The sequence below is a fragment of the Callionymus lyra genome, chromosome 15, assembly GCF_982586985.1.
Source record: "Callionymus lyra chromosome 15, fCalLyr1.hap1.1, whole genome shotgun sequence".
In the NCBI taxonomy this organism is placed as follows: Eukaryota; Metazoa; Chordata; class Actinopteri; order Syngnathiformes; family Callionymidae; genus Callionymus; species Callionymus lyra.
In genome coordinates, this window is record NC_141832.1 from 24,271,918 (window position 1) to 24,285,174 (window position 13,257).

The 13,257-nt window shown below is 39.3% G+C and overlaps 1 protein-coding gene across 5 annotated transcripts; it reads left to right on the forward strand.

Moving 5' to 3' along the window:
* The first annotated feature begins 1,078 nt into the window (after positions 1-1,078).
* Positions 1,079-12,780, forward strand: LOC148065480 (uncharacterized). 5 transcript variants are annotated; one of them, XM_087809039.1, is made up of 7 exons: positions 1,079-2,084; positions 4,577-4,744; positions 7,605-7,729; positions 8,579-10,555; positions 10,652-10,757; positions 10,854-11,057; positions 11,887-12,780. In XM_087809039.1, exons 1-7 carry the CDS (start codon positions 1,632-1,634, stop codon positions 12,343-12,345), a joined length of 3,492 nt encoding a protein of 1,163 aa, XP_087665165.1. In that variant the 5' UTR covers positions 1,079-1,631; the 3' UTR covers positions 12,346-12,780. The 5 variants fall into 5 exon arrangements, with proteins under 5 accessions (XP_087665165.1, XP_087665166.1, XP_087665164.1 ...); XM_087809040.1 differs by adding an exon at positions 11,166-11,198 and having other exon boundaries at positions 8,579-11,057; positions 11,887-12,025; XM_087809038.1 differs by having other exon boundaries at positions 1,080-2,084; positions 8,579-10,757.
* Positions 12,781-13,257: the final 477 nt, after the last annotated feature.

Consider the following 13,257-nt stretch of genomic DNA (forward strand, 5'->3'; position numbering starts at 1 on the left):
GTAAGATGGTGGTGGGTCCAAACTACCATCTGGATCTTCGGAGAAATTGAAGATTGTGTCACTCTCAACGCTTCATCGTTGACTTTGTGTGATACACAAGCAAATTTGACATTTCCACTTATTCTGTTGAACTGCTGGAACAACCAAGTGGGCAACAAACCTCACACACATAAGTCCAGACTTGTCAAATGAAAAGTTCAGATGATTTTCAGACTTTTTTTTACAGTAAAAATGTTGTATAAACCCGTACGAACAGGTCTGACGACAGACGTGCGTCACACGACCGTCATACGTTGACTCAGAGACACCGAAGACTTTTCAATATGAACGATGAATTCCTCTGACTTAACGAGCAACAATAACTCAATACCATCCACTCCACCTGACTCACTTCCGAGCGTGTTACTTGATCAAAAAAAAGCCGTCGCGCTTCCTTTACGTTCCCAGGGTGTGTTTGTCTCGCTGGCTTTCAAATGGTTCTCCCAATTACTGGATTAGCTCAAGATCTTCACCTGCAATTATCCACAAATCTCTCGTATGATTTCATCCGCCGGCGATAAACCCTAACTGACTTAATGGATAAGTTAAGATAGAGGGGATCGTCTATTCCGGTGTGTTTTAACATAATCCCACTACCTTCTTATCGTTCTATTATTGTTTTTTCAAAGTTTACTTACCAAAAACAGAATTTGATTTATTTGTAATACATTTTTAAATGCATATTTATTTGGATGAACTAATTACTGTTTTATTTCATTTTTGTAAGCTGTCTTATATTCCTCTCTCTTTGCGCTTGATGGATCTACTGACTCCTTTAAGAAACATCTTAAGACGTTTTTATTTGTTCAGGCTTTTCCTTGATTTTCTGGAACTCCTGTTGTGTTATCAGTTTTATCTTGATCTTTAAAGTATATACTTTTTTGAATATTGTTTTGATTGTTTAAGCGCTTTGTGACCCTGGTCTGGAAAAGCGCTATATAAATAAAAATTATACATACATATATATATTTAAATGTAAGAATATTGTATTATTTTTTTTAATGTAAATGGCCATCCTTGATATATGTATATATATGTAAAAAAAAAAAAAATCTAACATATGGGGAAGAATTGAAATGGCATTACAATTACTTTTTCTCTGCTTATCACTAAAGGAATCGTGTTTTCCCATTTTTTTCCTTTTAAAAAAGAGGGTTCCTCCCACCCTGGCACGGAAACACAAACAGGAACCAGGGAAAGTCAGGGTCTGTCCTTCCTGTCTCTAGACTCTCTAATGGTTTAACGAGGCTGCGGCAGTGAGGGCGGGTGTTTCGGGTGTGACTCCCAAACAGAGACGATTTACAGGAATGCCTCGTGGATCACATGACTACAGCGCGTGCGCGTCAGTCTGCGTGTGACATCTGTGCGCGTGTTCGTGTCCGTCAAGATCACACCTGTCGCTCACTGCGCTCGAACTCTCCGGGGCTGACGATGGACCGGTTCTGACCCGGTCATGGCGAGTCCTCAGACCCACAGCGGACACGTTTCTGGACCGAACCAAGTGCTGCCGTTTCTAGGGGCGAGTTTGAAGATAACTTTTAGTTGAAACCGTTTGAAAGTAGTTGTTGTTTATTTTAAAAAGTTGGACCAACATGGCGCTGTCGCAGCTCCAGTGTCTCGACGACAACCACGTCAACCTCCGGACCAACGAGACCAAACCCGAGTTCCAGTACTGCGAGGACCAGCGGCTCGGGCTGGAGACCCTCCTGGCTCACGGTCGCGAGGCGTTCGCCAAGTTCCTGGAGCAGCGCGGGATGAAGGGCTTCCTGTCGGACCTGGAGCAGGAGACCCTCGCCGGGGACATGGAGCACTTCGACCCGGACCTGGAGCTCTACCCGGAGGGCGCGGACGAGAACGAGCCGCCGCTGTCGCTGGACTACTGGCCGGAGCTGTCGGACCAGACGGTCCCGCAGATGGACCTGGGCTGGCCGGACTGCGAGTCCTACCGGGGGGTGAGCCGGACCGCCGTGTTCACGCAGCCTCCGCAGGAGGGTCAGGCGCCCATCAAGGAGGCCATCAGGAAGATGATTGCGCAGGCGCAGAAGGTAGCGGCACTCTTCTCAAACTTTGACTTACAGGCAATTAGAATTATATTTATACCTCAAATCCTATCAATCCTATTTACAACCTACTCAAATTGTTTGAATTAATTTGAGTTCACTTTCTGATTATATTTAATTTTACAAATCATGTATTTTTCCTCTTATATCAAACATTTCAATAGTAAGTAACAGGAGTTCCAGAAAACGGCATAGCACTATGAGAGCTGTAAAGGTATCCTTTATTAATAGGGTTTAAAAAATAGAAAAATGTTGCCACTAGATCTTGAGTCAAGTTCAGGTATTTAAACAAGAACATTTTTGAGTCCTTTTCCTAAAAATCCACTAATTATTTTGTATGAATTGTTAAAATATATTCATAGTTTAAAAGTATCACAAAAAGTTGTATCAGGCTTTGTTTGATATGTTGATATTACATCATTTACACTCTAACTTCACAATAATTCAACAACATGCACTTCTTCAGTTCTTTTCAGTTCCAAACTGTATCTTAAGTCAAGATGTGTTTTGAGACATGGAAGTCAAGGGGTGACACACACCCAGACACAATCTCCCACAAATGTGTTGAATAGAACAAGCAAAAGAACACACAGTGAAACTGTTAAATATAACACATAACATTGGTGTGATACAAAAACTTTAGGAGGCGTGTCAGGCTCTAGCTTTTGACATTAATGAATATATTTACTTAAGTATATTGACACTGACGTTGTTCTCACTGTAAATATACAGATCAGTTTACCGAGCTGTGTCGTCATACATCATTTAACCCGTTTCATTCAGAGAAAATATGTTTATTGTTATGTTTAGCTGGATTTCACAGACTACTCTGCCAACCGCAGCCTCTATATACGTGACGCACACCTTCACTAACGTCTCACCTGTTTAAAAGTAACAGCTCCAGCTCAGTCCTGGTTTGTTAGGCTGTTCATATACCTGTACATGTTAAATTTAAAGGTATATTAATGATGTCATTCATACCTTGCCTCTCGCATGTAGTACAGGACCAGGACGACCAGGATCAGCAGCTCTTATGAGATGTATATAAAGAAGGTTTTTTATTATAATTATTTATATTATTATTAGATGCATTTATGTTATTCCAAAATAAACACTTATTATTTTTAATTTATTTTAACTTTTTTAAACCACATGAGTAATATTCTATTTAAATATATTTGCAATATTTTGCATACAATGGTTAGATCATCAAATTATTATTTACTTTTTAAGGGATGATACTTTTTTCTGTTGCAAAAAATTTGCTCAAAACAGGACAAAAAAACTTGTAATGAATATGAATTTGTTGTTGAACTTTGGGAACCGGCTGGTATACTGCAGCTCAAGGTTGCATGTAGACTGATTATAAAAAATCAGCACATTTTGACTTACATTACGAGAGATAAGAAAGTGATCATTCATAAACGTTATAATTCATTGTTGATTTGTTAACATTTATACCGCCTCATAAGCTAACTCTCGTGTATGAACTCAAGGTCAGAGTTCTCACTTTTCACACTTCCGACTAAAGTGCAATTTGATTAAGTGCCCTTATCAGTCCTCTGATAACTTTCTCAGGATGTGCTTTCTAAGGGTGTTTTCTGTTTGGAACCTTGCGTGTTGGAACTACCCCCGGAATCAACAGGGAAGTTTATTACTAGTCCTTGAACTTAACTGCTGTTCTTGTTGACGCGTCTAGTGACTGACATGTATTGCGGGAATTTCTTTGAAGAAAAGAAAACCCGTTTTTTCTGACTAAGAGGAGCACAACAACCCTCCTGAACATCAAGCTCACTTCTCCTGTCCTGGATATGTTGTAGAACAGTGATCCTCTGGCCAGGCGTTGGTTACCGGACCGCACAGAAAGAATAAAATGATTTCTCTTCTATTGATTATTATTGTCTTAAAGGTGTTTTGTTTTGTTAAAAAAAAAAGTATTTAAGTTTACATAAGCCTGTGACTCTTGAAACGACAAGTCAATTACCCCCTAACTAGTAAAAATGAGTGAAATATAAATTCTATATGCTTTATATGTTTTTAGAACTGTTGTAAAAGATTATATTTTTAAGTTCCCCAAATGATTTTTTTGCATTGAAAATGAAAAATAGTTATTAGGATATCTTAATCTCAATACCATGTTTTAGTTTCAGAGCCGACAGCATTAAGAAATGATCTTTAACTAATGCAGAATGGTAGAATTCAATTGACTTCAAAAATGTTCATTTAGTTGTTCAAAAAAATTCATTTATAAATGGTTAATGTGCATGTTCCCATGTTGACATTTTACTACACTTTCCAAATACCAAATTGATCTAATACACTCTAATATTTTCTTTCCTCACTTTCTTGTCAACTACAGAATAGTGTGTTTACTTACTATGTTTGCCTAAAACACTTCATTTACATCAATATTCTCGATAGTTACCGACTCTTTAACCTATGGCCTAGTAAAGTTTTTTATTTCCTGTGCTTTTCAGGTGATTGCAGTAGTCATGGATCTATTCACTGATGTCGACATCTTCAAAGATTTACTGGATATAAGTTTCAAGAAGAAAGTTTCTGTCTACATCTTGGTGGAAAGAAAGATGCTACCTCATTTCCTGTCCATGTGTCATAGAGCGGACATGCATGCTGGACACTTGAAGGTGAGTCAGCACTTTAATACATAAATCAAAAAAGCAAATTTTCACCTGGAAGTTTGTGTAAAACAGAGGGCAAGTTGAAGTAATTTATGTCAGGGATAGAGCGGTGGGAATAAAACGGATCTGCCTGGGAGTTGTCTGGAGAACGGCTGATAAGAATGTGGGTCAAGAAAAGTGGATAACTGGAAGCACATGTACATGAGCCTCTGACTTTCTCTCCTAACTTACAATTACAGGCACACGTTGTTTAAAAACACGCTCTTAAACACACAAGAGCGGACTTGCTACAATAACAGGCAGTTGACAGTTGAAATCTACTCGCAGTGTTTACACTGGAGTTTAACTGGATGCTAAACTCTAAAGCTTAGTTTTTGCCTTAACATTCGCATAAGTCCAATTCATGTCATATAATGTTGAGCCTGCCAGGTTGCCATACAACTCTGAAGACAAAGAATGTCTTATTTTTATTTTGTTTGTTTGTTAAGAGGAAATTAAAGTCAGGTGAACTAAAGAAAGAAAAAAAAACTAAGACAAGAACATATTTCAAGGAATTATCAAAAAGACACAAAGGCAGTTGGAGCTTGACAGACTCTGTACCATCTGCTACAGCGCTAAAGTTCCGATCGTCCTGTGTCGCAGTTTTTCTCTATAAACATTAGCATTTGGCACATGATCGCAAGTGATCAAGACTGCTTTGGTTCGGATTCTCATCAGTTTCCTACTTTGATTTCTGTTGATTGAAACATATTTGTGGCGTAAGTAACTGAAATGTGAACACATACAGAGACACATCAGTATAGTCAGATCATAATCAGAAGTTGGGCGTTAACTATGTTAGGATACGTCTTGAATGAAATTCCCCCCAAAATGTGGCTGTTTACCTGAAAGTAAATAAAAAAAATCTTCTGAATGATGTGACTTTGATTAGTCATTAAAAAAAATCTGTCATTATTAAACTGAAGACAATATTTTTAAATTAATGTATTGGGACCTAATTTGTCGTTCCCTAACAGACTGGAGTTCAAAATAGTGAACAGAACCATTAAACACTCAACAAGCACCAACAATCTCAGAAATTAAGGTCCACTTCAATTGTGTTCTCCGTGATGACACTTTCCACTTAGACAATCACTACGTAATAACGATTGTAAGTAAGTAAGTAAGTAATTTTTATTTGCATAGCGCTTTTCTAGACCATAAAACAATATTCAATGAAGTATATACTTTAAAGGGCAAGATAAAACTGATAACACAACAGGAGTTCCAGAAAATCAAGGAAAAGCCTGAACAAATAAAAACGACTTAAGATGTTTCTTGAAGGAGTCAGTAGATCCATCAAGCGCAAAGAGAGAGGAAGATCGTTCCAAAGCTTAGAAGCAATAGCCTGGAAGGATTTTTCTCCTATTGTCTAAGTCATATGTAAAAAAGTACCTGATAAAGAAAGACAAGTATCTGTTCGATCCTCTAGGTGCCGAAATGTCTTCTCTTTCATCAAGGTAAACACGTTTTCTGTGGCAAAACACAAGCTCAGACGTGGAAAAATGCTGATCCCTATCCCTGCTGCTTCACACTTAGGTGGGAAATAAGCCAATGAACGCTGAAGGTCACAAGCCTGCGAAGCCAAAAGAACATCGTCCATGAAAAGCAGTGATTTAATTATCTGGCCACCAAACTGAAAACCCTTGTTCTACTAGAATTGCAAAGAAAACCTTGAAAAGCATGAATGCCTGTTGGTAGACATATGATTCTGCATTATGTTTTTGTGAGTCTGGACTCTGTTCCTTCTGTCTCTTCCTGCTTCATTCTGTTTCATTAAGCCATTCCTGTTCTCTTGTTAGTGCTACTCTCAGCTCCAAATTTGCTTTTTCCTGTGCAACTTTCCTGCCTGCTGAGACAAGATATCTAGGAAGATAAAGCGGAAAACAGTCTAGAAATTTCCATTTGAGTTTGTTGCCTACATGTACCATCAAAGTTACATGATGATGTGTTTGTGTACTACCATTTTAATATTGTTATTTTAAAACTGGCATTAACGAAAACTTAACAAAGATATTAAGTAAGTCAGAGTAGACGTGGTCGAGGAAAGTCAGACAGTAACAGTAGTGACAGCTTCTTGACACAGTTCTCTGACAAAGGAAGTATGGGAGGAGTTGCTGAGTCATGTAAAAATGTTTTTTAGTAAAGCTTTTGTTAAAGTATATGGTGTTCATAATTGTAAAATCATTGTAATCAACTTGTGTCATAATTTGTTTGAGAAAATAACATTGTGTGTCATGTTTGGGAACAAATCAATTCAGTAAATCATGATTCATCACGTGATGATAATGCTAAGATGAATGCTCTACAAATATTACTTACTTGCTTACATACAAGTGAGTTATTGAGTTATAGTACATGGGAGGCAGTTTGTCTTCAATAACATTTATTTGACGTTTACGATTGACAAATGTCTCAAAATTGTACTTGTTGAAGCTATAATCGACCAGTGAAACATCTGGTCATTCCAATACTGACCAACGTTTAGCTTTATCACCACGAAGACATAAAAACAAGTTAATTGTGAAGAGTGTGATTGAACAGGAACCACATATTTCAAGTCAGGACATGAAATCAAATAAACAGGAGGGATTTCCCTCGCAATGATGACACAGGATAACGTGTGTTTTGCTCAACTGACTCAAAGGCTTAGATCGGAGTGGAAAATTACTAAGTGTGTAAAAAGAGGGGTATTAAAACAAAACAAACAGTGTTAACAAATGTTATTTATTCTAGCATTAACATCTAGAAAGTCACTCAAGTGTGAGGGAAGTTCCATTATTCATTTCTGTGTGAAGATGAGTAAATATAGTTTTTTGTGTTACAGAACCTGCGAGTGCGCTGCACAGGAGGCAGGGAGTTCTTCACCCGCACCTGTACCAAAGTTTGTGGCCGCTTGGGACACAGGTTCATGATCATCGACGGAGACAAAGCTGCATCGGGGTCATACAGGTCTGATCACTTATCGTGTTTTGTCAGTGAGAGTGTGAGAGCAAGAGTTTTCCCATGTACTCCACCTTTGTTTTGGTTTCTATAAATGTTTTATTTTTCCTTTGTGCTCAACAAGCAACTATCTATTGTATCGTATGCACTTATCTGATTTCAATACATTCTTGAAAAGGGATTGTCATGAAGTAATATGATGATAGTACATGGTTTACTGATGAAAAGTCACCAAACAACTTGGGATTAGCTGTCACTTCATACTTTGTCATGTGAGACAACAGTAATTGAAGGTTTTGAAAATAACTCATTTTATTTGTTCTTTATTAGCTTTTTTTTTTCTTTTCTTTTTAAAAACAACAACCGTTTAAGCCACATTTGTGATCAGAGCCTATAGAGGAAATAAAGTTTTCTTGTCATTGTGTATAATGTCGATCATGCACAGAAAACTACATTTACTTACTTATGGTGCAAAAAGTTTCTTATGGTAGAATTTTATTAAATTGTGTTGTTTTGTTTTGGCGTCCCCAATCACCTGGGGGTTCCAAACTAAGAACGTAACAAAACTATGATCTCAGTAAGAAAAAGATGAGAGACGTATCAGCCAAAACCTTTATAGTAATACTTAGCAACACTAATAATCATTATAATAGTGACTTATAGTGATAAGTTACTGCCTGAGCCAAGAGTCATTTGTAAAACTTTAGCTTCTCTACCTATAACAAGTAGCAAAAAAACAGAGAAATCACCAAAAGCTCAGGTCTCAAGTGGTTTATTTAGGTTTTCAACTCGTACAACAGTTAAATATTTCACCTGAAAAGTCTCTACGAAGGTCTGATTATTCTATATTTTCCACAGTTTCACCTGGACGTCAGCACGGCTGGAGAGAAATCTAATCACTGTGGTAACTGGCCAGTCAGTGGATACCTTTGACCGGCTGTTTCAGTGCCTCTACATGACATCCAGCTATGTGGACATAAAGGAAGCTGCTACAAAACCAGAACCTGCGCCGGAGCCTGTTCAACAGCGAGCCCCTGCACCTCCTCCATCCGCCGCAATCGCCAGGAAATTATATAATCCCAAGTATGCTCTAGTAATGGGGAATTTTAACCCCAGTGCTACACCTGCCGCGAATCAAAACAGAGTGCAGGAAGAATCTAAAAAAAAAACAAGCTCCCAGAAAAGTGAGACCAAAAAAGAAAAGCTAAAAAGAGCTCGTGAACTGGAAGTTGAGCTGCCTCCTCTTCATCCTGGACTTGTAAACCTGGAGAAAGTCCGTTTAGTTGAGTACTTGCCCACCTGGCCTGAACCGGATCCCTCAAGTGATGTGATTGGATTTATAAATATTGTCGATAATAGCAGGTCAAGTCAGGTCCATCTGCAGCGCTCGGAGAGGTTTGGTGTGAGTCAGGCCATCAAATTTAGCAGTCCAATAAGTGATCCTAAGGGCAAATCTTCTGAGGCAAAAAAACAGAATTGTCAGAGGGAAATACCTGAGTCAGCAAAAGGCATAACCCCAGCTGGGGAGGTGGCTGAACAAAAGGAAGCTCTTAATGATGTCACCAGCGCTAAACCTAAATTACCAGAAACAAACTGTGAATCTGCCAAGGAAACCAAAACAGAGGTCAACACAAAGAATCAACCTGCCCAGTCACCCAGCAACACAGTTGGAAGTCCTCCAGCTTCATCCAGCCTTTCTCAGACGAGAAGCAAAGAGGACTCAACCAACTCTGAAACAGACCCCAGATCTGTGCCTACAGAAAGGGAACTGAAAATGGTGCACCCAGAGATTTTAAAAACTGACGCCATTTTAACCACAAATGACACAACACAAAGTCATCCAGGACCAAAAGACTCGCAACTTCTTGGAACACGAAACTCTCCATCAACTAAATCGGTATCCAGAAACCCTTCAACGGCACCATCTCCAAATGTTACTCCTCCAATCCCAAAGCCTCGCACTGTGCATCATGTAGTCAAAGAAAATACTTCAAATCAAAGCTTGGAAAAGCAAAGCACCAATACAATAATGGACCAGGAAACAAAAGAGGAAAATGATCCTGCAAGGAATGATTCTTCCACTGTGCCTGATGCAGGACGGCGCGATACTGGAAGACCTAAAAGTAATAACCATGCAGGTAATCTTGAAAAAGATTTGACGCATAATGGTGTAAAAGAAACCCAAGTGTGTTCTAGTAAAAAGCCGATCACATCAGAGTTGTCTAAAACTAACACAGATACACACAATATTCTGGACAGTATTCAAAATGTTGACCCAAAGACTTCAGTCTCAGTGACAAAAGCTCTTACTCCACAAACTAAGCAGGTGACCAACATCAAATCAAATGTCATTGCTGACCAACTGCTGTCTAAAATGCCCATTGAAAGTGCAACGCAACTTAAAAAATGCCAGGCAAAGGCAAGTGATCCTCAGGTGATCCCTTGTACTGGACAAAATTCAAATCCGATCAACTCACCTCAAACTGTGGACTTGAGTCAAAGAACAAATTCCCCAGCATCTGTGAAGTGCAACAGGCCATCAGTCACTGATACTACGCTTGGCTGCGATGAAGACACACAGAGAATAGTAGCTCACATAACCAGTGAAAACCACGAAAAGCTAGTGCCTGGACGACCACAAGAACTTCCTCTCACCAGGACACAGTCACCAGACCCTTCCTCCAGCATGCCAGAGAGGCCGCAATACACCTTTAGGCGTATCTCCACTCCTGATGGAGGGCCGTCGCGCACATCGACCCCAGATTCACGAACGACGACACCGGACTCAGCACCTCACACTCCAGGCTTTAGAACACCTACAACTAGCAGTGATGGGTACGTCTCGTCCATAGAGGACTCTACTCTGTCCACCACCTCAGATGAATACTATGAATGTAACGATTCACTCTTCAATGAATGGTTCTTCGATAGAAATATGCATCGTGGCCACAGTGCGAAAGACGATCAGATGAGCCCTTCAGGCTCGAGCCCCGTGTACATGAACTGCACTCAAATGCCTGAGAAGCAAGAGAAAATGGTAGGAGGTGAAAAAGTGATGGATGAAACTGACAGAAAGAAAAGCTCTGAGGGTACAAGCACTAGCATCGAGAATGATGGTAATGTATCTCCAAAGGTTCCTCAAAGACAACCCCAACTTCCCAAGAAAAAGAAGTTGCCCATGAATATGCCCGATAAAAGACTGGTCGATGGTGAGACGAAGACACGGTTGTCTCCTGCAGGCCGGAAAAAATATTCCGCTGACTGGCAAGTTCTTAAACCAAACAGTGATGAAAAGACTAAAAGGGTGGACGAACTGGAAGAGACGGACGGGAAAAAGGTAGGACCACTTCAACCTTTTTACTCCAAATGCTTTTAAAGCCTTTTCACCAAGGACAACTGAGTTGGTTAATCTAAATCTAAAAGCATTTCTACAAAAACTTTGCAGTATTCTGTTCAGCGTACACCAGTGACTTAAAAGGTAAGTTATAAATGTTACTTTAAAATCCAATTCATACTCCTTATAGCGGGCACAAAATTGTTATTACACTATAACAATATAAATCATGGCTAACATGACATAAAAATCAATTAAACTCACAAACTAATGATTTCTCTTTCAAAAACGGTGTTTATGAAACAAGTTTGACACGTATTTACAAAGTCGGAACCTCCCAAAAATGGCAATAAGATTGTCACGTCATGCAGAATTAATAAAGACCTTTGAAGCTTTGTGAGACGACATTGTCACGCTGTCGAACAGGTCCAGCGTTACATGAACTGCATTGTGTAGGTGGTTCTGGAGTCACTGGTGCATCACTGAGTCCAGACACAATAGAAAAGTGTGTGAAAGTTCAATCGAGAGTTCTGTGTGCACCCTGATGCATTATTTACCCAATCTTTAAAAGATTGATCACTTTATTGGCATGTGACATTTTCAGAAATTAATATCCTGCTTTAACTATTCCTCGTGATCCAGGTTTTGCTGCCGATGCTTCATCTCACAACATGTAATATTAACAGAGGTGACAATAGAATGGATCTCATATTTGCTTCAAAGTGCTCTTCTTGTCCATTAGGGGGGAAATGATGCGACTGAAGTAGATGTAAAGACTTTGTCCTTGTAGAACTGCTCGGTGTGAATATTATATGATCTTTCCTCTTCACAGGAGGAGCGAAGAATGGAAGCCTCAGATCCCAGACCACTTCAGAATCCTAGACCTCAAGCAGTGTCGCACTTACTCACTCCTCGTCCTTATGGAAGCCCACCAAAAGGCAATGCAATGGAGATGATGTTCTTCAGAAACTCAACACGTTCCCCGCCAGCCAGACCACCCCCTCCACAAGCAGAAGGAAGCAGGCGCCATGAGGACTTGCACTATGCTCAGAACCCTCCACCATCTTCAGCCGCACAGAACGTTACTCGAGTCAAAGAGCTACAGGAGAAACCGTCGTCTCATGTTCCATTACTTCCCGTCAACTTGCAACAAGAACCTTCTCGAAATGAGGAGCGTAAGCAGAATGAAGGATGGTCTCCATTCAGCATCAGTTTAAGTAAGTTGCATAAGATTACAGGTCTAAAGGCCAAGAAAAGTTCACCTGCTGAAGGTCGAAAAGGTACAGGCTAATTGTCTACCTGCTAATCCTAGCAGAGAATAGAATATAAATCCAGTTGCTGTACAACAACAATGATCTTTTTGCATCTACTCAGGCGCAACAAGATTCAAAGATGTTTGGGTGTAAGACAGATCCCTTGTTGGCAGGGATTCCACTTTCCGGAGAAACTTGTTGTGTTGACTAATTTCTTGTTTCAAGTTTTATTGTTTAATCAATTTCAGTGTTATTCATCGGGGGCCTTCAGGAGCCAATTGGCTTTTCTTCTTTTCTTTATTTATTTTATGTTTTATTCTATATTGAATCACTAAAATGTTGCTTCTGCCTTAACCAACAGCTGTAAAGAGTCACTTGAGAATTAATTTATACTTTTGTGCACTGTGAAGCTCAGTTAACACAACTTGGAGTACAAAAACATGCTGCTTTATAAAGAATGCTTAAAAGAATAATTCTGGGTCTATTCCTTAAACAAGAGCCATTTGTTATTCATTTGAAAATAAATATAAAGGTAATTTGTTTTACATTTTATTTAGGTTTCTTTTGAACTTTTGTCTTAATGTCGGGGTGTTGCAAACCTGCTTCTAGATGCTAGTTAGCAGTTCAGGTAGAACTAAAATCATCGAAAGATTTACTGGTTGTACCTTTAATTTTCTTGTACTGTAAACGTTCTTGTATTTTAAAGAATGACAGCTAGTATTACTGGCCTGAATAGCAGGCAGATGTGACTGGATCACACGTATGTGAAGATGCCACCGAGGGGGCAAAAGTTTGGCAGCAAGCCCCTCAAGAGTGACATGATGGACACTATGGACGTGTTAGTTCTTTTCTTACCTCTGTAACAGAGGTGACCATAAAAAATAAAATGTACGTAAGTATTTTACTTCATTTCTTAATTGATTCCACACAAACAAATGTATATTTTGTTT